The sequence below is a fragment of the Pipistrellus kuhlii genome, unplaced genomic scaffold, assembly GCF_014108245.1.
Source record: "Pipistrellus kuhlii isolate mPipKuh1 unplaced genomic scaffold, mPipKuh1.p scaffold_m20_p_3, whole genome shotgun sequence".
NCBI lineage: Eukaryota > Metazoa > Chordata > Mammalia > Chiroptera > Vespertilionidae > Pipistrellus > Pipistrellus kuhlii.
Genome location: NW_023425529.1, coordinates 169559895 through 169586530, shown reverse-complemented (window position 1 = coordinate 169586530; position 26636 = coordinate 169559895). Strand labels below are relative to the sequence as shown.

The following is a 26636-nucleotide window of genomic DNA, read 5'->3' as shown; positions in this document are numbered from 1 at the left end:
GAGTGGAATCCTTTAATGTGCTACAGAAGGAGCTTCATATTAAACTAGAACTTGGGGCTTTACTTACACTCACGTTTTATTCCAGTGGTGATTTTAAGTGCAGTTCTGGGTCACAACAACTTTCTCACCACTGACAAACTACTTAAGTTTATAATGAAGCTAAAAACATTTCCTGTCACCTAGGGATGTCATGGTCATAATATCATAGTGTAACATAGTACTAATGTGCTTGTGATGATGCTGGAGTAAATAAAGTCAATGTGCTGCCAGTCCTATAAAAGTATAGCACATACAATTTTGATAGTTCATAGTACTTAATAATGAAAATAAGTGTCTGTTACTGGTTTAGGCATTTATAATGTATTTCTATACTATATTCTTTGTCATTATTTTAGAGTGTACTCTTGAACTTATAAGTTTCCTGTAAAAAAAAATATTCTGTTACGCCAGCAACAGCCTCACACAGTTTATGTTTACTGCTTCTTTTGATTGCATCATTTTCTTTTGTGCTTGATTTAATCTAGTATTGTTTTGTACAGTGACATGCTGTATAGGTTTGCAGCCTAGGAACAATACACCCTACCATACAGGCTAGGTGTATAGTAGGCTATACCATTTAGGTTTGTGTAAGTGCACTCTATGTTGGCATAATGACAAATCACTTAATGACACATTTCTCAGCATATTCCTGTGATTAAGTGGAGCATGGGTGAACTTAAAATATTTTTCTTTTTTGGTTTCTATGACACATACATTTCTGATTTCTACCTTACCTCATGATCAATCCTCATTTCCCCATTTTCTGATCTTAAAGTGCTGCTATTCTTCTGGTTGCATCTGAAACTCTTTTTCCCCATCTTACACTTTCTGCATAATTTCATATATGCCTATAGCTTGGGATATAATTTGTGCTGAAGGCTGAGGAGTAAATATGCTCAAAAAGTAGTTGATTATATAAGTCTGGAGCTGATTAAATGCATCATATACATCTTAAACTTATCTGTATGTGTCACTGAGTTAATTTTCAAGTATTTGGACTATTTTTCTGTTACCATGTTTGGTCTTTCTCCCATTATTTATTCTTATTGATTTGAGAGTACTCTTTGTATACTAGGGACCAGGGTGATTTTTAGTTAATGCATGTCGGTAGAATCTAAAAATGTCCTTTTCCTATATCACTTGTCCAAGTCAGAAGTATGGGTGCCAAATTTGCATTACTCTGTCTTCAAATTTTGGATCAGTCACAAATTTGTATTCATTCTTATCAAGGCTCTTTACTGTATACCCAGTCATAACCTTACAGTTCATTCCACCACAATTTCTCCACGGGATTATTGTCAATCTCCTAATAATCTCTGCTCCTAGCTTTCTCTGTCTCTCTTTATCCCATATATTCCATATATTATGGCAAGAATATAATTTTTTTATGTGAAGGTATTATTTCATCAACTCTCCAAAAATTTTAGTGATAACATTCAAATATTTTCATGTCAGACCAACAGGTAAGGAAATCATCCATCCCTTTAGTTCTGCAAGCGGGAAAAAAAAATCTAAATCCAATTCCACCTGTTAAGTTTAACGTATCTTTGAAGCATGCAAAAGTAGATGCTGAATGGGCACCTGATTATAAGAGTCTGTATCTTAAAAATATATCAACTTGGGAATATTCAGTGTATAGCCATGAATACATGAGTCTGAAGTTATCATATGGCAGGGGAGGTACATTGTATGACCAAATGTGGAGATGTATGACCAAATGTGAAGAAAGGCCTAATCCTGAGACCTTAAGAAATACAATGCTTCATGTCTGGATAGAGAATAAACCAAGAAAAGAAACAGCAAGACTGGCAAGAGGTATACACAGAAACTATGTGGTATTACAAAAACCAGTGGAAGAGAAGATTCAAGGTAGGTATCATTAGCCCTGAAAATCAACTAAGAATACAAAACAGTGTGCTCTGAATGTAGCAACTTGGAGATCATTGGTGATTTTAGGAAGAGCAATTTCAGTGACTTGATGGGGTGGAAGGCAAAGTGAAATGTAATGATGAGGGATGAGTAAAGAATTCAGGAGAGATGTCTGTGTGTGTGTGGGGGGGGGAAATGATTTTTTATTTTTTGTTTACTTATTTTAAGATGACAAAGCGTGGCTTATGTGGTTCAGTGGTTGAAGATCAACCCATGAACCAAGAGGTCACCAGTTTGATTCCCAATCAGGGCACATACCCACGTTGTGGGTTTGATCTACAGTATGGGGTAGGCAGAGGCTGATGTTTCTCTTGCATCAGTGTTTCTATCTCTGTCCCTTTCCTTTCCTCTATCCCTAAAAATCAATAAAAAGAACATATTTTTAAAAGGATGGCAGAATTTTGAGCATGTCTGAATATTTCAGTTCTTTGATGGTTAGTTTTATTATTATAAAAACATAATTAACTTCCACCTCACCAAGTGGTTTAAGATGTGAAAAAGCCTAGAATCTTATGCAGAGCAGACCATCAATAAAAGGAAGATGTTTGTCTGCCTTTGTAATAATAAAGCCTATTGCATTTAGTTAACAATAGAAATACCCGTTTGCCTTAAGATTTTGCCTTCTGATTCATCTGCCATCTCTTGAGTATCTCCTAATGCCTGTTTCCTTAAGTGCTGGATGCCACATCTTAGCTATTTAATGAAATTGCCCTTTCAGCTCTAAAACTTTAAGACTAAGTCTGCTGCATCCTTTAAAAAATATGTTCCACTGCTCTGCACACTTTCCAGGTTGGCAATGGTTAACAAAGAAATGGCCTATTTATAACGGAAAGCAAAATCGGGGGAAAAGCAATAAGGCTACCCTTTGCAAAATAGCACTTTTGCAAAACAGCGCTACCTTTTTGCACAAAGAACTTTTGTTTGGAGCAGGTAATGACAGGCTTAGTCACAGCTTTATTCCTGATCAATATTTTGGGAAGAACACAAGAGATGATGTGCATTACTGTCTAAAATTTAAAAGCGGTGTCTGAACCACTGACCTGGAGAAATTACACACAGGAGACTAGACTTTGGTTATTTTGCAGTTGTGTTGTTATGTTAAGAATTTTTTTTTCTTATAATATGTAGTTGTTCTTCCTTCACAATGGCTCTGTGTCTGTCAGCTGAAAGGAAACTTGTATGGACTGTACAGTAATCAAAGGAATGAAAGATGAATGGGTGCAGAGCCTTTTTTTTAAGCACCATTAACTCAATGGCATCTACCTGGAATGTCAGTGCACTTTGCTGATTTCATTTTGATAATGCTATAAGCTGGTCTCCGATAATTGCCTTCTATAATTGGAACAAATTTATGATTATGCTAATTCATCCTCAGCCACCCAGTATATGGAACTGAGCTAATCCATATTTGTCCCAGCATTTCCTTGGCAGATCATTACATGATTAGTCTCTCACTGTGGCTGATGGAATTGTTCTTCTGAACAGATCTGATTTCTCAGATGGTGTGTGTAGAGTATATGCAAGTGATCTGTGTTTGCATTCTTTATCTAATTATATGACTTCTATGTCAGCATTTTAAACTAGTTTGATATGAACATTTAGAATCATGAATGTTCTAATCTTTAATGAGATGGCTATTGTCTCAGCACCTGAGTATATATTACATGACAGTAAGGAACAGGGAAGTGGAATTGTTCATTAATATCCCCTCACCACCTCCTTAAAAATCTTATTTACATATCAGAAGTTGCAGGAGGAATACAGAAACAGTTATGAGGCTCCCTGAAAGCCAGCTCTTTCTCATCTGGCTAGAGAGTTCTTCCAGTCCTAAAATAACCCCTTAAAATGAATCAGCACATTTCACTGTATTATAGGTCATTCCTTAGGATACCAAGTTTTGGAAGCATCTCCTACAGGTTGCTTCATTAAATATTCAAAACCAAAATTCCTTTTGCCCTAGCAGATGGCAGTGAAATAATGTAATGAATAGCTATGTGAGCAAAGGTGGACTTAGCCAGGAGTGAGAGCCCTTGCACTGTGGAAAACACGGCTGAATGGCAAATGGCAGCCTGTGCCCACCCTTAAAAATCATCTTCTGATTGCATTTCTCTTTCCATTTTCATCTCTATGTTTCATCCATTTAATGCTACCTTTTCTCTCTGATCACCATTCTTGAGAATGCTTTACATTCATGCAAACATGTCTCATCTGTACTCATGACAATGTTACATTTTCTGTTAACATTGGTGTTCACTGTCCCCGTGACCATTTACCTGTCAAAATGAATAAAATATAAATAATAGGTGGCTGCTCCTGACTTTCATAACTGAAGCAGGGAAGTGAAAGGACAACACTGATCTGACAAGAAACACACAATGTCAAAACACAAAGTTCCTTAGAAGTCAGGTCTCTACAGAGATCCTCAGGTCTGTCATTTCATTCAGAATCAGGGAGTTTGATTCTCTCTGTGATCATTAGGTTTCCATCCCTTGCCTGGTTCTGCTGCTGTGGCTTCCCAATTAAGCTGAGTTTCTGCTTCCTTTTGTGATGCATAATCAGATAAGTAGAGCTAGATTGACGAAACTGCTGTGTAGGTGGCTTTAAAACCAATCTACACAGGTTGGAAAAGGAAGGAAGACGAAGGGAAAACATGATACTGCTATAAATAACTTGAAGGAAATATTAACAAGGAGAGAGGACAGGTGACATCTAATCTTGGAAAGTGGGGAAGAGAGTAATGGCCTAAACTAACATTAGAAGATAATCTGCTCCCTTATGCGAAAAGAGATGTCATGCTTATCAGTGGTGAAGTCCCAATTAAGACATATGGGGATATGCCAAGTCAAACTGGGAAATGGTAAGGAGCCACCATTTATTTGGTCAACAAGAGACATAAAAAAAATGGCTCATGTCTTGTGGTAGAAAAATTATTTGAAGACTACTAGGTCAAATTCTACGATATCTCAACTATGTTAACTTAGATCACATAATCTGCAAAATGGGCGGAATAAGATTTTCTTGGCCTACTTATTTTTTGGGGGGTAGATATTGTGAGGATTAAGTGAGATGATGTATTGAATAGCTATGTGTGCCCTTGTGAGTATAGACATAATAACCAGTATCTCTGTGTGTTTCTTTGCCTTTTATTCAAGATCATAAGATAGCTGCTATTTGTTCAGAATCACATCCATGTCCATAGAGTTGAACACCACAAATGCCTTCCCCTTTACTCAGGAAAGCAAGTGCTTTTCTGTAAGTCACCCAATAGGTTTAGATGCAACAGCCTCCTTAAATATTTTAAGACTGCTGACTGTACCAGATTATAGGGACTACTTGTCCCACTCATTTATTCTCATTAACAAAAAGCAAAATGAGATAGCAGATAACATCAAGAGGGTTACCATAATTTTGTCTGAGTTACATGGGGACAAATATTGTTTAATTTCATTTGTTCATTCATTTAGTTATAATTAACACACAATATTATTAGCTTCAGGTGTACAACACAATGATTCTATATTTGCATACACTGTGAAATGTTAACTAGACTTATTGAGGTGATTATTTGTCACCTTACATAGCTACAAAATATTTTTTTCTGATAACTTTCAAGATCTACCCTTTTAGTAACTTTCAAATTATGCAATGGAGTATTAACTTTAATCATCGTGGTGTACATTACATCCCTGTGACATTTTTTATGTCTATATCATTTGACCCCTTCACCCATTTCTCCCAGTCCACTCTGTCTATGGCATCCACCAATTTGTTCTCTATATGTATGAGCATGGGGTTTTCTATGTGTGCTTTTATTTCTTAGATTGCACATATAAGTGAATATTATTTTGCAAATAACGTGATCATTGCATCCACATCTGGCAAACTATGTGGATAATTGGGCACAGTCATGATGTGACTTCAAGTGACTGAGACTTTTATTGGTTAGATCAATTCCTTGGTGTGGAACTCCAGAGGCCCACCCATAGTTACTGTGGAACCCCATCTTCATTCTGCCTTTTCCATTGTGTCCCTACCCTCATGTCCATGGATGCCATCTTAGCCCTTCACCACTAAAATGCATACCTCAGCCTTCTGTTTTCTCACAGAAATCCAATCACACCTGCTATTTGCTAAGATGGCACCTTTACAAAAAATTTGAGAAGGTATGTATGGAGGCTGTGACCACATTGTGAACTGCTGTGGCCTTCCAATATTTCCCTAGATATACCCTACATTCCTCTAGTGTAGTCTTGTCTCTCAACCCAGTTTCATCAGACAAGGTTGCCTTCTTTTAGCAACTATTAGGTCTAGTAATAATTAATGTCGTTTTCTAATACTTTTTTTAAATCAAATTTATTTAAACTATACAACAAAATTTAATCAACAATATAGTTGCCGTTGTTTTCTACTACTTGTGCCCAACGCTCAGGAAGCATTTTAATCCCTCTGTTGTAAAATTCTTGTGATTTTGATGCAAAAAATTCAGTCAATGCATTTTTGAGGCATTTTTCATTATTAAATTTTTTTCCAAGAAGAAAGTTTTGCAAAGAATGAAACAAATGGTAATCGGAAGGGGCAATATCAGGAGAATATGCAGGTTGAGGGAGAACTTCCCATTCCAACTGGCGCAGTTTTTCAGCAGTGATTCTTGCAGCATGCGGACGTGCGTTATCGTGGTGAAGAATTACGCCCTTCCGATTAATCAGCACGGGTTCTTTTTCTCTTAAAGCTTGGGCTATCCTTTCCAATTGGGCACTATACGCTGCACTTGTAATGGTTTGGTTAGATGGTAAAAGTTCATAATGAAGAATTCCTTTAAAATTCCACCAACACACAACATCACCTTTTTCGCATGCAAGTCAGGTTTTGGCGTGGGCTGCGGAGCCTCATTTTTGTCCAACTGTTGAGGCCGCCTTTTCAAATTAATGTACAGCACCCATTGTTCATCTCCGGTAACAATTTGCTCTAAAAATGGCAAACGGTTTTGACGAGAGAGGAGCGAACTGCAAATTGTGACTCTTTGATTACGGTTGTTGTCGGTCAACTCATGAGGAACCCATTTTCCAAACTTTTGGACTTTGCCAAGTGCACGCAATTGATTGGAAATTGTTTTTTATGAACAATTTAAAGTTGTCCCAAGCTCTTGTTGGGTAATTTGAGGATTTTGCACCAAAAGAGCTTGAAGAGCTTCTTGAGCAAAATTGGACACACGGCCTCGACCACTCTTGTCATCTAACAAAAAATTTCTCTCGCGAAATTTCTCAAACCAACGCTGGCATTTTCTGGCGCTAACTGCATCTTGACCAAGAGCACTACAGATGTTTTTTGCAGCCTCACTTGCTTTTCTTCCTAATTGGAACTCGTAAAGCATGCAGTGCCGAATATGCTCTTCATCCGCCATCTTCTTAGCCCTAGTTTTGCAACAAAAACCAAACCAAACACAAACTTTTTCAAGCAAAACTTGTTAATTGCACTTCACACGTTCTGTAGATACCACGTGTTTGAAGGTTATGTCAATACAAGTCAACGCCAAGCAAGATTTTAAACGAATGTTTAAAAACGACATTAATTATTACTAGACCCGATACTTTAAAAATGTTTCTACTAGATCATATCTATACTTAATAATCTCTCTCTCCTTTGGCCTTACCTTAAAATGCTGTTTGAACCTTTGTTGTATGTGTGTATGTGCTATTCCCAGTCTCTAAATTTGCATGTACCTCAATTTGGGTTAGAATATGTATTCCACAGGTGCCAGTGAACATGCTCTGAAGTAGTCGCTATCCTAATAATAATAGCCTAATATGCTAAGTGTCCATTTGGCCATTCAACCAATCCAAGCATAATATGCTAATGGTATGCTAAGGCCACTCAACTGCTCACTATGATGTGCACTGACCCCCAGGGGGCAGACACTCAATGCAGTTCAGTGCACTCCCACAAAGGGAGTGCAGCTCAGCCAGAATCTCAGCTCATGCCTGGCAAGCATAGTGGTGGTGGTGAGCCTCTCCTGCCTCTGCAGCAGCACTAATGATGTCTGACTTCTGGCTTAGGCCCAATCCCTGTGAGAGCCATCAGTCGGACATCCCCCAAGGGCTCCCGGACTGTGAGAGGGCACAGGCCAGGCTGAGGGAACCCCCTCACCACCCCCCCACCCCCGTGTATGAATTTTGTGCACTGGGCCTCTAGTATAATATATAAAAAGATTTTAATTGTTGTTCATGTTCTTAAGGAGCTTGCCAGTGAGTAGTGGAGAAAGTGATCAGAGGTAATAAGTAGATGGACTGAGAAGCTTCAAATGTCATAAATCTAAAGTTACATTTATTTTATATTGAGTCTAACTGAAGTACTGGAATTGGGGCATAGAAACACTTGGCAGATAATATCAATAACAGGTGTTCATTGGCATTTTTTGTGGAATATGAAGGGAGAATTCAAGTTGATACCATCTAGAGTCAAAGGACAAAAGGCTTTGGATCCTGCCTATTAAAGTGGCTTTTTCTTTCTAGTCTAATATTTTCTTCCCCATTTCTAAATGGTTAATAACATCAGTTACCTTCTCATTCTTTTACAGAATATTAAAACTAAGAACAGGAGCTTGGGAATCCTGAGTTACTATCTGATGGAAATAAATATTTAGGTGTAAGGTTTATGTATGTGTATAAATAAATGTATCTCGCAAAAGGTCAGAAGAGGTAAAATATCAGACTCATGCAGACATTTTCAAATGTAATTCAGGTCTCAGGCAAAATAATCTACCACTCTTTCAAAGATGGCTCCCTCCCACCCATCCAATTATACCATGCTGACTACTGTTGAGAAAAATCTATAGACTGGTCAATTATATACCTCCTGTCCCCAGCTAACTAAAATAACGGATCAGGAACTGTCTGGCATGATGGTCTGCTTTTTCCATATTTGTTTATAAACTGGTAAAATCTACAAATTGCAGACCATCTGCACCTGGCACTATGTTCATGAATGTGGACATCCTGCAAACCCATCAGCTCATTATCTCTAAGTAACTAGTTTCTGTACGTGCTTCTAACTTAGATCATCCATGTAAACGAAATAAATAGAAACCAGATGAAGATGTGTTTCTCTGAGGAGTGCTTATTTCCAACAACCTTCAGAATGTTAAGCCTCTCTGTCAAAGAGATGACCTATTTGCCTGAGGTCATTTGGATCAATGAAACAAATGTTCCTTAGCCTGGAAGTAGTCAATGTTTTGATCCCATAATGCTAATTTGAAAATTTGTATTTCTTTTAAGAGTTTAATTAGGATTTTTCTTGTTGACAACCTCTTGTAAAATAATTTCTAAACTCAGTACAGATGCCTTTATGATACTTAAAGAATACTGTACATAAGTTCAAAAGGTCTTTGATGCCTTCCAGTCACTTCTGTGAGGAAGCCTTGAGAGTGGGTCATGAGGCATGAACAGTAAAATTCTAGGATGATGGGGGAATTCCTTTCTAATGAAAAAGAATTAACTTTAGGGAGGACAGTGAGCTCCTTTTTGTGAAACAATCACGAGGAGCCAGAAAGCTGGTATATGGAAAAGAGAAAGTAAATCTGCTTCTGATTCATGTATATGCTATGTTTGCTCCTTACAATATATTTTGTAATATATGATCCATCATGTTAGTATCAAGGAATGTTACATTAAAATATGCACCCATGGCTTCTCATGAAAGATGGAAGATCCACTTACACTGGCAACCCCAGTCTGACCTGCCTGGTGGGTACATATTTGCACAGGACCTATGATCTTCATTTTGTTACAGTTGCCAGCACTTCCCATACATAGTGATGCTAAATAGTCCATAAATTTGAAGACTGTTGTGAAACATGAAAAGCAACAGAGATTTTAAGCAAAATGAGCTCATTGTCATTTTTTAGGGCATTAGCATTGTTATTTTTTTTTTAATACTCTTGTTTCTATCTAAAGTGGGAAAACAAAAGGAGAAGCAAAGCGGTAACATTTTTTTAAGAAAAATGAGAGTGAGCTCATTTCTTCCTGGAAATGAAGAATGGCCCCTTGTCATTAATATGCAAGCAATGCACATGGATGTCTTACACACAGGGCCACTGCTGTGATTTATGTTACTTCCCTGGCCCCCAGGACCATTTGAGTTTGGAATGGCTGGTGTAGGGAATGCTTTTTTTCTACCTTATTTATTAAACTAGTCTACATTAGGAGCACTTAGCTCATCAAAAATGTTTTAAAATTTCTCTAAGTGACAAAAGCATAAATCCCAAAAGCAATCTGTCACTTTTATTAGCCCAGAGAATACCAAACTGATTTTCTCATAAAGATCTTGCCATCAGTTAAATGGATAAACTATTAGGTTATGAATAAAAATTGCCCCACAATTATGAGCCTACTAATGTGTTGATTGTTTATAGGCATAATTGGATTGATGGGCCTCAGCCATGACAGCATAACCATCAAGGGAACCAGAATGTGCATATCTATGACACCTCATTCATCCTATATCGATGTTTTTCAAACTATGATTTGGGAGACCCAACAGCAGATCATGGTATATGTCCACAGTACATGCAGGTGGGTAGGGGGAGAGATTAGATGACAGGGACAGATAGCAAAAGATGTGCACTGGACATCTCTGCAGGGTATGATTGATGTAGAAGGGGAAAATGTAAATGATCTCCCCTGGAACTATGCAAACTTTGTCCTGGCGATGGCCAATCTTATACAGCTTAGGGCCCCGCACTTCCGCACCAGTCAGAAGATCTTTCCTTGTTAACCTGTTTTTAATTTTGACCTTCAGATAAACTAATTTGAGGAAACATTTTATGGCAAAATATAAATTTGAAAAGTACTGTGCTACATGAGAGTAAAAGAGTTATTTCTAAGACAAAGTGATTGTTTTTCAGATCACTAAATAGCTTTTCCTTGATGATGCCATAGTGAACCAATAGGAAGAAAAGAAATTTCCCAAGTCTTCTTGAAAAATTCCATGACCACATATTCTTCCATATATATATAATTTTGTTGTTTTATAAGTTTATAACAGTAATCATTCAATTATGCCTTTTGACTGTAATGTATTATGAGCACTTCATGTTTTCACTAGTTGAAATCATGATTTTTAATGCATTGTTGAAACACAATTTATTTAAACAAAGCTCTATTTGGCATGAATGTAACTTTGGCATAATTCTCCCTTTTTCTTTCTTCTTAACAAAAAATAACTTATTGTGGTTAAGGTTTTGTTGATGGGATCATAATTATAAGAACAAAATGCATTAATATATTTAAGACTAGCTGATGGAGATAAATTAAAGCAGGATAGGAAAGTGAAGGGAAGAGAACTTGCTACATATATGTGTGTGTATGTGTGTGTGTGTTTTGTTAATCTTCATATATATAAACACACAGATGCATATAGTGGTTTTTAAACTATTCAGATTGTCCTCAGATCATCACAGCATTAACCTCTTACCTATCCAATTTGTGGCAAGTGTTTTCTTAGTTTATGGGCCACTGCATTGTGTACATGATTTAAATTTTCAATTTAAAGCCAAACCTCTACTTAATGATTATGGCTTTAATAGTCTCTGGGCCAAGTTTTTTTGTTTGTTTGGTTTTATTTTTCCCAGTCATAGTTTAAATTCAATATACAATATATATTAGTTCCAGGTGTACAGCACAGTGGTAGACAATCTGTATGAGATCTGGTCAGGAGAGCTTTCTTCTATTTCCAGATGCTGGGCCTTCCTTTTGCTTTGTCTTCAGGGATACTGCCCCCAGGGTTTTTTTGGGGGCTAGTTAACTCACTAGGAATAATTTACTTATGGACCACGGCTGACTTTCCTGGCTTCCTGACGAGCTGTTTGAGGGGAAGCATGGAAAATGATCACTGAGGTGGGGGCACAAGGGAACAGCTTTCTAATGGAAGCCACAAATCTCAGGAGTCGGGAATTAATCAGAAAACCAGGCAATTTACACTCTGAATTTCAGAGTCAGGAAGAGGGTGGGGTGGGACAGAACTTCCAGACCTAGTTTTAGCAGGCAGATCTATTCTTTCAAAACTCCAGTCCTGCTGAAACCGGTTTGGCTCAGTGTATGGAGCATCGGCCTGCGGACTGAAAGGTCCCAGGTTCCATTCTGGTCAAGGGCATGTATCTTGGTTCCAGTAGGGGATGTGCAGGAGGCAGCTCATCGACGTTTCTAGCTCTCTATCCCTTCTCCCTTCCTCTCTGTGGAAAATCAATAAAATGTATTTTTTTAAAAAATCCAGTCCTATTGGCTTTCAGTGTGTGTTTCATCCCAGGTATTGGTTGACAAAGCTCTATTTGGCCTGAATGTAACTTTGGCATAATTCTCCCTTTTTCTTTCTTCTTAACAAAAAATAACTTACTGTGGTTAAGGTTTTGTTGATGGGATCATAATTATAAGAACAAAATGCATTAATATATTTAAGACTAGCTGATGGAGATAAATTAAAGCAGGATAGGAAAGTGAAGGATAGGATTAGATAGAATTGGAAGAAGAAAGTAGGTCAGAAAAAGCAAATCTGAGATGGGATTAGCCTACGCTCAGAGGATGTGGGAAGTGAGCTTCCCCAGAAGCCAGGATGGACCTTAAATGTGGTAGATGTCTAACCCCATCTAAATAGCCATTGAATCAATGACGGAATGATATAAATGATCACCAAAGAAACTTATACCCCAAACTAGGGAACACTGAAATTTGAATTATTGTGCCTATGACTGTCCAAATATATATGACAGTGACCTTTACACATTTTCACCCCTATATTAATATTTGTTTAAAGTGAAACGTACTGACTGGAAACTAGTCTGACAACATAATATTCTCTCAGCACAAAGTACACGTGCTGCACTCTGGGCTCCATTTTGTACCAGTATTCAAACATCATCCTAGTCCTCAGAATTCTAATAAAATGAAATTTAATGAAATGACCTAATTGCAGTCACCTCTTTTCTCTCTTCCACTGCGTTTTTAGAAAATGGGTCAAAGTCAATAGGAGGCAGTCCTTTCCCTGCCTCCAGTTTATTAACTTGAGGATTCATTTCCTGAATATACCAAAGTTTCTAATTAAAAGGGATGGGATATGGACTAAAGAGAGGGGAGGGGAGGGAAATCATTGCTGTTGCTCTTTTCCACACATCAAAATTGCTCACCTTCCAATTAAAAAAAAAAAAGTGTTATTGTTGTTTAAATGACTGGTAAAGTTAACATTCTTTCTTCTTATAGGTGGAATGGCTGAAAAACGAGGAGCCCATTGACTCTGAACAAGATGAGAACATTGACACCAGGGCTGACCATAACCTGATCATCAGGCAGGCCCGGCTCTCAGACTCTGGGAATTACACATGCATGGCAGCCAACATTGTGGCCAAGAGGAGGAGCCTGTCCGCCACAGTGGTAGTTTATGGTAAGACCAGCCCAAAGGCCAGGAATGGAGTACAGAAAGCAGAGAAGTAGAGGGATGTGTGTTTTATCACAATTTAACTTTCAGAGCTGAAAGGTCTTAGGGGGTCATCCACCACTGTGTTCTCTTCTGCCTCTCCCACTTGGCAGGTGAGAACACATCTCTATTGCTATTAATGTTTGCTCCTTCATCCAATATTGGAATTCCATGAGGTAGGCAGTGACATTTCCAACCACTCTTGATCAGAAAATAATTTTAGAAGCTGTTTATTTTCTTCCATTGCATTTGCATTGGAAAAGAATTGAGGTGGGCAACTTCTGCTCCCCTCCCCCAGCCTCCCCAGACCTGCTTTCTCTCCTGGCATATAAAATCCACCATAAACAAACATCACTATTTGCTGAATATCTGGGGTATTGTTTAAAAGAAATACCAAGTTATTTAAGTAAAGGCATTCCTTTCTACAATAGATAAGCCCTGGGATTTATTTTTTTTGAGGAACTTAAAGTAATAGAAATTCAAATGCTAATATTTTCTTCTTATACTCTGGATTTTCAAGTGCTTTAGAGATATGGTAATGAGTTCTTTCTATTTTTCATAATTTTCCAGCAAAAAAAGTGATCTGTGTCCCTCCTTATATCAGATGAATAGGCTGAGGGGCACAGATGAGATAAGCCTAGTCGCTGACCTCATGATGGAGCAGCCACTGTGTGTGTCTGCAGGGTCTCTTGGTCCCTGGATGCCTTACTCACAACAACTGGCACAGTGGCTTGCACATAGTAGGCAATCAGTAAAAACCTTTCTCCTTTTTTTTCTCCCCTCCCCATTTTCTCTCTCAGTGAATGGAGGCTGGTCTTCCTGGACAGAGTGGTCAGCCTGCAATGTTCGCTGTGGTAGAGGATGGCAGAAACGTTCCCGGACCTGTACCAACCCAGCTCCTCTCAATGGTGGGGCCTTTTGTGAGGGAATGTCAGTGCAGAAAATTACCTGCACTTCTCTTTGTCCTGGTGAGATATCCACAGACTCCTCCCTTTCCCCTTCTGACCCACCAACACTAGTAAGCTGGTGTGAAGCTTTCAGCATAAGCCCTTCTTGCTCAAAGTAACCCTCTCCCAAGTTCTAAGAGAGCTTTTGTCCAAAAGGCTACTGTAGAACTCAATGTAATAGCAAGAACATGGGTGAAATACCTCTGTTTGGGGGCATATGTAGTTTTTAATACTCAAGTGACCCTGAACACTCACCATCTATAATCCAAATGCTTTGAAATATTTTTGTATCTACTGTGTTTGATTGGGCTAAGCCATACCCTTCTCTCCCTGGGTTCTCCCATTCTGTGGCATTAATTTTTTATAATAGCTAGTAGAAATTAAGTTGTCTGTGAACACAAACTAGGAACCAAAAATTTGACTCTTTATTATATCTGTTGTCAATCCACCAAGCTTACCAGTTTTAGCTCTGTATTTATCTGCAATACAATTGGCAGAGATTGTACAGCATCACAGCGGTTGATTCTTCATTTGATCTATGCTTGCCTCCCTTTCTGAGTAGAGATAGACTACACTTGCCAAATATGGCTTTCATAAGTTATTTTGTTCATCTCTTATTGGCTCTAACCCAATTCATACAATGAGAAATAGATGAGACGGAAGATGACTTTCTTTATGGAAAACATATCCTCCCACTGAGAAACAAATTGATCCTGGGTCTCATATGCATTATGAAACATTAACTCCAAGGACACTGGACTAGGGCCTCTTGTCTAAAATTTCAAATCTAGTTCCACTCAAAGCTAAGGTGAGGCTTTCACCAGCAGTGTCTTTCTTGGAGTTTCATTTTGCATTTATTGAGTGCTTACTATGTGCAAGATACTTTTATATAGCAATCTCTTTTAACTCTGTGTTGTGAGTTTTATTATCCCCAGTTGACAGAAATAGGCCAAGTGACTTTGTCAGGGTTGCTCAGCCAATAAACTGGAAGTCAAGGACTCAGTCATTCTGTTTCAAGTTCAGTATTTTTTGTTACCCTATTCCTAATTGCTCTTGATTAAAAACTGAAAATCCATAACCCACATAAACAGGGTTGGAGTATTCCTAGGAGGTAATAGGACAATTGCCTCGAACAGCTGTCATGATCTCTAGGGTTGATTTTTAGTAAAATTCAGTTTTGTTCATTTCTGCATACAGCAGCAATTTCTGATCCAAGAAATCTATTTATATAAGTCTTGGTATCTTGGGGTTTAACTGACCTGTTTTAGTTTAATACTATCAATATATATGGGCTTATTGTTTAGGGGGTTTTAGGGCTAAGAGATAGTTCATTCTGCTCTCTGTTCTAAACTGTCAACACCCAAGCACATGGTGACTAGTTACCGCACGTTGTTTATCTGTCCATCCAAGCTGCACTTAAGCATGAAAGACTGGGGAAGAATGGATAATGACATTGTTAGCCAACCTAAGGGCATTGGTAAGCTGAATGCTCACCTCAGTTCAGTAATTGGTCTCATCCTGAAAGAGCTAGAGAATTATACCACTGCTTTTGCTAGTCTATCTCTTTAGGAAAGAAACCATGGAGACTAGATAAATGAATGTGTTATTTTATTTCTTGTTGTGGTGGTTATTGCTTTAAAATTTTATTTCTTGTTGTGGTGGTTATTGCTTTAAAATTCAGCTCTAAGAACAGCAGTCCTGGGGTGAGTCTCCTGACCACTGCCGGATTCATTCTAATGGTGGTTCCTTTGGTTTCTCTTTGAAGTGGATGGGAGCTGGGAAGTGTGGAGCGAATGGTCAGTCTGCAGCCCAGAGTGTGAGCATCTGAGGATCCGGGAGTGCACAGCACCACCCCCAAGGAATGGGGGCAAATTCTGCGAAGGGCTAAGCCAGGAATCCGAAAACTGCACAGATGGTCTCTGCATTCTAGGTAACACCTTCTGTTTAGCAACTTCAGTCTTTGTCCGTAATATGAAAAGAAACATCATAATTGTTACTTGTGTTAAATATGTTAACAGAAAGCAAAATCTTCAAGGGTGAAAAGTATAGAAAAGTAAGCAAAATCTCCAAGAGCAAAAAGAAAATAGATGAAAAGTGTAGAAAAGTAGACAAAAACATTTTTAGTAAAGCTTGGGTGACTTGGAATGTTTTATCATTATAAGTTTTATAAGTGTATACATTTGTTTAACTAGATAAGGTTTTAGAAGAAATGATGTAAGAAGACATTTTAGACTTTTTAGCCTCGCAGTTCTTTTAGTAGTCTTCATTTTAAGTTTGGTGAAATTCTTATCACCACGCCTATATTTCTCCCAAGAATTATATAGCACTATAAAGCACTTAATCATCTTCAGAGACCATGGTTTTGTGGCAAGAGATGTGTTGTGACTGTTATCTTACAAGTGGGGGCTGGGATTTATGATACCTGAGGAGGTGGGTGGCTTTGTATCAAATTGGTCTGGCAGAGCAAGAAATGGAATGTGCATTTCAAAACTCCCAAGCCACTATTCCTGAGATTACATTCTTCCATCTCCAAGTGACTCTGCCTGAGTATAGGAGGATCCAGTAGTCACACAGAGACAGATTTTCCTCTAGTGCTGTCCCTTCTATCTTTGTGACCCTGGATAAGTTGCTTATGTCTCTGACTGTAAGTAATCCAAATGGTACCCATGTTTGGTTATTGTGAAGACTAAGTGACAAAAAAATATACTTGATATTTCATGGCACAGAGTAGGTGCTCAGTAAATATGAACCCATTCTCCATCTGCCCAATCAGTGAGCTAAGGTGTACTGATTTTGCTTAGGTCCTTAAGGAACAAAAGATTCAGGGGATTGAACTAAAAAATAACATAGTTCAATACTAGTGTGTCACTTTTTATTTGGGAAGATGGCAGGATGAGGAAAATAGCTATTCTAAGTTGGATTTATTTTTCTAAAACAATACAACTGGGTACCCTTGATAGCAAGCATATTGAAACATGCTACCTTATATATTTTTTAAAAAAGGTTATATGTTTAATACATTAGTTAAAACAATATGTTTTTAAATGAGCAACAATTGTGCCTTTTTGTTGTTGTTGTTGCTATTATAAGTATTGAGTAGCTGCGCATGTCAGATACAATACACAGGACTGAAATAGAATGCAACCTAGCCCCCAGTCTCAGTGATGAAAGGGCCCTGCACTCTAATGAATGTATTCCAACCATTTGTCTTCCTCAAAATGCCTTTTCCCATCCAAAATGTAAGGAAACCTAAAACAAACTCAGTAGCAAGAGGAAATATATTTCTGACTATTTTTGACTATTATCAGATTTTTCTGAAATATACCTTGGAAGTATGACTTTTTTAACATGTAGCCATATTGATATAGTTAGAAGTGTGATACATACAAGTCTTCTAAAGAGGCATTGATAATATAACTATTTAGTTATCAACTGAATTTTAGATAATCATAGTTGTAACTTTCCCATCAACCACCAGTAAGGTCTGCACTAAAGGATATCAGCCTTAAACCTTAGTTGACTAATACTTAGTTCAGTTATCATTGAAGATGGATAATGGCTAGCACCTCAGGTAAGAAAGAATTGTTATCAAGTTCAGTGATTGAGTTGTTTAGTGCTGAAGTGAATTACCAGCACTGAGAGGCTATTGGACACCTTAGATCCTAACTCTAAAATTTGAGGTTCATGTTTGTCAGGCTTCTCCAAAGAGAACCAATGAGATCGATGATGATGATAGATAGATAGATAGATAAATGAGATTTATTATAAGGAATAAGCTCATTTGATTATGGAATTTGGCAAGTCCCAGATCTGCTGAGCCAATGTCCCAGTTGACAGACTGGCAAGCAGGAGAATTCTACCATGAGAAGGATCAAGCTTTAGACAAACTGGGTGAGGCCTTGGGAAGCAATTATAGAGGGCAATCTGCTTTTCCTCGTCTGTGGATCTAAATGCTGGTTTCATCTGTGAAGACCCAGGTAATGTTCAGCCAATTACCTGGGCAGCAGATGGCCAGTCAAGCTGACACATAAAATTATCCATTATAGTTGCATGTGTAGTTGAGAAGTTCCAAAGTTTAGTTCCTTCCTTTGAGCAGAAATGGCCATAGTTCAGACAGTCGCTTTTAAGCAATTCCTGTGGGCATTGACCATGTATGGTTTTAGTCACATGTGTGTGGTTTAATGGGTATCTCATTCCCATTACTCATAGTGAAAATAATATAAACAGGAAGACAATAAGGTTTGGAGTATTGTAGGTGTGAATTTAGAATGCTACATGAGCCTTTTCTTTCTGTTCAATTTACTCATGCCTGCATTCCCTTTTCTGCTTAAGCATGTTTTCTCAGCATCTTTTGTCTATAGTGTGCATATTAGTAACTCTGTCAGATGTGATCAAGAATATTGATGGCTACGAGTTAGAAATTAATTAAATATATTTATACTAGAGGCCTGGTGCACAAATTTGAGCATGGGTGTGGTCCTGCAGCCTGACTGGCTATCAGGGGCAATTGGGGCTGATCGGGGCTATCTCACCCATTCCAGGGAAAGGGACCATGAGAAGTTGACTGGCCAGAGGAGATTGGCTAGGGGAGTAAGCTGGCCATCAGGGGGCAGCTTCTGCTTTGGGCGTCTGTCCCCTGGTGGTCAGTGCATGTCATAGTGACCAGTCATTCGGTTAACTGGTTGTAACCATCACTTAGGCATGTATATAGATCTAAATATAGATATGGATATAGATATAGCTATATAGATATAATTTAGAAAGGGATATGTTTATGAGTCCAACACCAGGGTATATTCTGTCCTTTCAAAGTGGTTACCAATATTAACAAAAATGGATAGCAGATTACTATCTCTGCAGGAAGCAATGAAGAGCATTCTAGTTAAAAGATGCCAATACCCCTGTGTACATCTTGCTGGCACTCTGTTTAATGGTCTTGGTGAAACTATCTAAATAGAGATTCAATGAATGCTGGGTTTGATTAAAATAGCATTTGCCAACAGCTTTGTGGAGCAGTCATTTTGTGAAGAATCTAGGTCATGTTACAATTTGGGAATTTTCTCCATCCTCATCCTATATGTTTTCATCTATGCCAAACAAGACCCTAAAACAGTTCCTCAACTTCTCTTAGAAGACCGATAATTCTTTTATTTTATTTAACGTTCAACACAGCATCTGGGTTGCCTTTGTGATCCCTGAGGGTAGCATTTCTCCAAGAGAAGGAGCTGCCAGCTCTGAATGATCACTTTAATATTTGGGTGAGACTGTTGCTTGGTTAGTTGTGACTGGAGCACAAAACTTTAGTGTGAAGCTGTCACAGATGGCCACACCTAGGTGTTCTCATCAAGAAATTACATGTCCCGCCCTAACTGGTTTGGCTCAGTGGATAGAGCAATGGCCTGTGGACTGGAGGGTCCTGGGTTCGATTCCAGTCAAGGGCACATGTCTGGGTTGTTGCCTTGATCCCCAGTGAGAGGTGGGCAGTAGGCAGCTGATCAATGATTCTCTCTCATCATTGATGTTTCTCTCTCTCTCTCTCTCTCTCTTCTTCTCTCTCTCTGAAATCAGTAAAAATAAAGAAATCACATGCCCCAAGAATGGTAATAGTAAGATTAGGTCACCTTTGCCAATAGCAGTTAGTGCAAAGATCCAAATTGAAAGCATAAGCTAATCCTGTGATGCTTTTCTTTCCAGAAAAATAATTATGTGACATATTGTTGAGAAATAAGAACTTGTGAAGATCCATGTTTTCTAAACTTAAACACCAGAGCCAGGTAGTTTTTTGACCATGTCCTTTCTGCTTGCTGAACTTAGCTTGTCTGTGCTCTAAGGAGCACTACCAGATGTAAATGACATATGCATGCCTCATTGAAAGGAACAGAAGGATGAAAATGGCAGGGTGTTTAGCTTGATCCTAAGAAATAAAAAAAGCCTGCTCCCTCTTCCTTAACTCCAGCAGATATAACACTAAGGGCTTTGACTTGAGAAGATTAAATAGATCTGCTTCAGAGGGGATTAGTGCCTTGAGGTGTAGTAAGACTGAAGCCAGAGAAATGCCACAGGGGCCTGAAAGAGAGAGGAAATCATCAAGGCTGCTACCTGATAGTTAATCCAGCCTTCTGGTCAAGATGTAAGATCGGTCAGTTCAAAGCTGATAGCTCAGAAACTGAAATATCTGTTAAATTGTGGTTTCTTTTAATTTCTGATGGGTACATTGATAAGAAAAGTTTGAATTGACAGTTTGGAAACTACATCAAGAACAAAGACATAGCAGGTTCAATTAAACAACCCCAAGCTCACATTTAATAATCTAACAATATTACCTATAGAATGATTTACTTAAATGACCTAAAAGAAGCACCTGAAAAGGTGAGCCTGTAATCACATCAAAATAAAGGTCTTCTTGCTAAGCATTTTCTCTTGGGCTATTCTCAATGTCATTGACATTCTTACAGTAATTACCCAAGTCCCTTCTCTATCTTTCCTAGGACACCATTCTAGAGTTGGCTGAGTGCATCTGAAACAACTTTAACATTTTGTTAATGGTTTATGGGATGCCTATTTTTATATAGGATAATAATGGATAGATGTCCTTTTACCTTAACAAAACCCATTATTTCCTTTCTTTAGGCAAAAAGTCCTGAATTATTCTTGACTCCTTCTTAAACTTTTTGTTGGATAAGTTCATATTTCAGAACCAGCTCCACTGCACAATTGCTTAATTATAGTGTAAACTTTATATAGCAAAGAAATGAAAATGGTGTAGCAAGATAACATGCTAGCACAATCCATTCTTAAATTGTCATGACATTTTAATTCTCCCAGGTAGTTTTAATAGTTTTAAAAACCCATTTTCATTCAATTTACTGTACATAGTAGGTGCTCCTTTTATAATAGCAGATTTCTGCATAACAAACAATTGATTCATTCAGAGTTGCCTTCATGTATACTCCATAGCAAATGTGAATACAGTATTGCAAATCCACAAGAGTAAATAAGAGTGTAGGACTGAGAACATATGGTATCATTAGCAGCTTAGCAACAATCTCTCCCCCATACCCCAAGAAACAATTCATTCACCATTTTGGGATGCAATAAGACGACCAGTGACTAACAAGCTTTAAAGAGACAGAGTATAATGGCTAATGACTAAAATTTCCATTGTGCTTAATTAAAAAATAAAATAAAGCAGAGAGAGCCTCATACTCATGTGTCCTAGTAAAAGCATTTTTTTTTAATTCTATAAGGCTAAATGTTTAGTTTTTGTGCTTAAATTTAAATGCCATGAGTAGAACTGAGCATAAAGAGAATGAAGATTAACCATATACAACAAATTATCATAAAATGTCTTGTTATCTACCCACTGTAGGCTTTTCTGTTTTTATCCCCTGTTAATTAAAGATAGCCTTCTGGTCAAGATGGTGGAATAGGTAAATGCAGTGCTAGCCTCCTTTATGATCACAACTAAATTATAGACTTATGATCATTGAGAACCACCCAAAGACCAGCTGAACAGAATTCTTTAAGGATGTAAAGAAAAAACCACAAAAGACTGGTAGGAGGAGTGGAGATGCGAAAAGGACAGGTCCCACACCCACAGTATACTCATAGGAATAAGGAGGGGTATCATAACTGTGAAGCTTTCTTTGAGGAGCAAGGGATCTAAAACAGTTAAGATACCTTTTTGTATCCAGGAAATTTCCCCATATCACCATGTTTATTTTCTCATAAACCTGCGCTACATGTACATTGTTATGACAGAATAACCAAAGTAAGAATTTATTTTTCAGCCAATAGAAAACAAGGTATTTAATTTGCCCTCATCTCTCTTCTAACCTCTTTTTTTCCCCCTATTCCTATCTACTTTACTTCCCAATATATATCAACTTCCCAACTTGTTTTGTACAACCCTTACATTATTTTGGTGGAATTGGACAGGAAGTGCTATGTCTTGCTTCAGAAACATGATCTCTGGCAGTTTCTCTCAGACACATCCTGTTCACTTTATCCACTTTAAAAGAAGAATTGAAATAAAACACCTCCACTGTAAATAGGAAGGACTTTAAAATTAAATTTGGGCATCTGGAGAGCAGAAGCAGGATCACATTAGTACTTAAAGTGGAAAAAGACAAAAACAAAGCAAAATGAAACAAAAACCCAAGGAAATTAAAGAGACAAATAAGAACCAATCCCCATGATAATGTACTAAACTGGAGACAGAAAACCTATTAGAAAACTTAGAAACATTTCTTAAGGAAATAAAATTTTAGCCATACAACCAGAAAGTTGGTAGAAATGCAAATCATTATAGAAAAAGTAAAAATATTTTGTAGTTAATATATGCCTAAGAAGCACAGGGAAGGCAGCAGTTCTGAACTAGGCATTGTTAGCAGACACAGAGGTTGAGTTTCCATGAGGCTGACCCAGGATAGATCTGCACTGATTTGGCATTCAGAGCAAAAGGTGAATAGCCTTCCACTGCCCTCTATGATTCTCAGTTTATACTGGTTATCCTGTTTGCAAATTAAGGATAAACATGAACCTAGAATTGCGAGAAATAAATGAGCTGGGCCTACATGATTCAACCTTAACCCTGTTTAGAAAAGAACAGGCTGAAAACTCAAAAGTTTGGGGGTCAGATTTCATGAATTTGAATTTTGATTACAACACTATGAGCAAGTTTCTTAAGCCTTAATTTATTTATCTATAAAATAAATGTCATAATAGTGCCACATAGAAAGGATGTGTTTTGTTTCTTTAGAAGGAAATAGGCAAATCCATTCAAAGCATTTAGCATCCATAGTAAAAACAATAACTGTGTGTGTGTGTGTGTGTTCTAGTAAAGTGATTCCTGTTTCAGAAAAATTTATGTTTTTCATGACCTGCAAAGGTACTGACAGTGTAACACTATATATATTTAGTTAAAATATTTCCTAGTGCACCTATTAAAATAAGTGTATTTGTCATTAAAATTGTATTGTATGTTCACCATTTTATCCTCTTCTATTACCCCCATGAGTGTTTTTTTTTTTTCTTAATCTCTCCACCTTTTTCACCTAGTTCCCCATCAGTCCTCCCTTCTGACAGCTGCCAGTCTGTTGCTATGAATTTGTTTCTATTTTGTTTGTTAGTTTAATTTGTACATTAGATTTCACATATAAGTGAAATCATATGGTACTTGTCTTTCTATGACTGGCTCATTTAATTTAATATAATACTCTCCCAGTCCAAACATGCTGTTGCAAAAGGTAAAATTTCCTTCTTTTTTATCCACTCATCTACTGATGGGCAGTTGGGTCTCTTCAAAAGCTTGGTTATTGTAAATAATGCTGCAATGAAATAGGGATACATATATTCTTTGAATCAGTGTTTTGGGTTTCTTCAGATATATTCCCAGAAATGGAATCACACAAAAGGAGGGCATAGTTAAATAGAATAAAATAACAACAAATATGTATCAACAAAAATCATTTTAAATCAAATGGCTTAAATGAACTAAACAAAAGACATAAGGTAGCCGAATGGATAAGAAAATAAGACACATGTATATGCTGTCCACAAGAGACCCACCTCAGAATGAAAGATATACAGACTAAAAGTAAAGGGAAGATGGAAAAAGATATTTAATGAAAATGGAAATAAATTTAAAAAGCTGGGTCAGCAATAATTACATCTGACAAAATAGACTTCAAATCAAATGTTAAAAGAGAGACAAAGAAGGACACTACATAATGATAAAGCCATCAATCCAAAAGGAGGATATAACCCTTGTAAACATTTATGCACCTGACATAGAAACCCCAAAATAGATCAAGCAAATCTTGATGGACATAAAGGGAGGGATTGACAGTAATATAGTCACAGGAGGGGATTTTAACACCCCATTGACATCAGTGAATACATCTTCCAGATAGAAAATCAACAGTGTAACAGCTGCCTTAACTGACACACTAGATCAGATGGATTTAATTGATATCATCAGAGCATTTCACCACAAAGCAGCATAATATACATTGTTTTCAAGTGTACATGGAACATTTTCTAGTATAGACCACATATTAGGCCACCAAACAAGATTCAGTAAGTTTAAGAAAAATGAAATTATATCAAGCTTTTTTCTGACCATAAAGGTATGAAACTAGAAATCAAGAAAAAGACTGAAAAACAGATAGAGGCTAAGGGCTAAATAACATTCAATGAATGGGTTAAAATGGGATCAAGGGATAATTCAAAAGAGACATCAAGGCATATGAAAATGAAAACCATGATCCCAAATCTATGGACACAGCCAAAAAAGTTCTAAGAGGGAAAGTTATAGCAATACAGGCCTGCATTAAAAAAACAAACAAACAAACAAAAAAAACCTCATATAAACAACCTAACCTCACAATTAAAGGAATGAGAGAGAGAAAAGTCTGAAGAAATGGAAAGGAAGAAAATTATAAAGATCAGATAGGTGGGGGTGAGAACATAGTCTAAAAAAAATAGAAAAGTTCAATGAAACAAAGAGGCAGTGTTTTGAAATGATAAAATTGATAAAACTATAGTAAGACTCATCAAGGGGGGGAAAGGATGGCCCAAATAAAATCTGAAATGAAAGAGAAGTGACAACTGACACCACAGAATTACAAAGAAATCTCACATGTGGAATCCAATGAACAAAATAAACTGACAAATAAAATATTCTTATATACTAATATCAAACTATCAAAATGAGAAATTATTAAAACAATATATTCTACAATTGCATCAAGTAGAATAAAATTCCTAGAAATAAATTTAACCAAAATTTTAAGATTTGTAATTGGAACATTATAAGACATTAAAGAAATTGAAAATTTTAAAATAATGGAAGATGATAAGTGCTCATAGGTAGGAATAATTAACATCTTTAAAATGTCCATCCTACCCAAAGAAATCTATAGATAAAATTCCTATCAAAATATAATGGCATTTTTCACAGATTTATAAAGTATAATCCTAAAATTTACATCACAAAATTAAAACAAATAAATGGGATTTTATCAAACTAAAAAAGTTTTTGCACAGTGATGGAAACCATCATCAAAATGAAAAGAACCTATTCAATGAGAGAAGATATTTAAGGAACTCATACAACTTAACACCCAAAACACACAAAAAAATTTGATTAAAAAAATGAGCAGAGGATATGACTAGACATTTCTCAAAAGAGGACATACAGATGGACAGTACATATAAAAAGATACTCAAAGTCATTAATAATCAGAGAAATGTAAATTAAAATTATGAAGAGATATAACCTCACATCTGTCAGAACAGCTACCATCAATAAATTAATAACAAATGTTTGCCAGGATGTGGAGAAAAGGAATCTTCAGGCATTGTTGGTGGTATTATAAATCAGTGTGGCCACTATGGAAAACAGAATTACCATATGACCCAGCAGTTCCACTTCTGGATATATATTTGAAGAAATTCAAAACACTACTTTGAAAAGATATGTGCACCCCACTTGTTCACTGCAGTATTATTTACAATAGCCAAAGTATGGAAGCACCCTAAATGATTATTAATAGACCAATAGATAAGAAGATGTGGTACACATATATAATGGAATGTTACTTACCCATAAAAATAAATCTTAACCATGTGTGATAACATGGATGGACCTAGAGAGTTTTGCTAGGTAGAATAATTCAGACAGAGAAAGACAAATACTATATAAATTTGCTTATATGTAGAAGTTGAAAAACAAATATATGAATGAACAAAACAGAAATAAACTCACAGAAATAGAAAACAAATTGATTGTCCCCCAGACGGGAGGGGCTTCAGGGGGATTGGTGTGGAAAGATAAAGAAATTAAGAAGTGCAAATTGCAGTAGAAAAACAATCCCTGAGATATAAAGTACACTGTAGGAAAGATAGTCATAACTATGCATGGTGTCAGATAAGTACTAGATTTATCAGGTGAACCTAAAATTATTATAATTAATACATCAATTTTAATTGAAAATTTTTCATTTTTCTTTAATTGATCTATGCCTGGGAGTTGGGACATTTTTATGTAGGAGGTTTGGAGGGAAAAGGACATCCAAGGAGAGGCACCAGCATGGGCAGGAGCGGTAATGGATTGCTCAGACTAGGGCATGAACTACTGCTGAGTTGCTGTGGAAACTAAGTCCTAATTGTTGTGGTGGGATCAGCTAATAGGAGACCATAAAGATAGGCAGGGCAGTTGGCTGTGACTTTAGGGCAATGTGGAATCGGTAGATCCCT

The 26636-nt window shown here is 37.1% G+C and overlaps 1 protein-coding gene across 6 annotated transcripts in view; it reads left to right on the top strand.

Moving 5' to 3' along the window:
• UNC5D (unc-5 netrin receptor D) overlaps positions 1 to 26636 on the top strand; it is a 514611-nt gene that overhangs the window by 389283 nt on the left and 98692 nt on the right. For 3 of the 6 annotated variants that reach the window (XM_036457165.2, XM_036457164.2, XM_036457163.2), the window contains exons 5-7: positions 13215 to 13395; positions 14229 to 14396; positions 16141 to 16305. In XM_036457165.2, the coding sequence (XP_036313058.2) occupies positions 13215 to 13395; positions 14229 to 14396; positions 16141 to 16305 (514 nt within the window). The remainder of the gene's footprint in view (positions 1 to 13214; positions 13396 to 14228; positions 14397 to 16140; positions 16306 to 26636) is intronic. The other 3 variants (XM_036457169.2, XM_036457168.2, XM_036457167.2) reach the window with 1 other exon arrangement.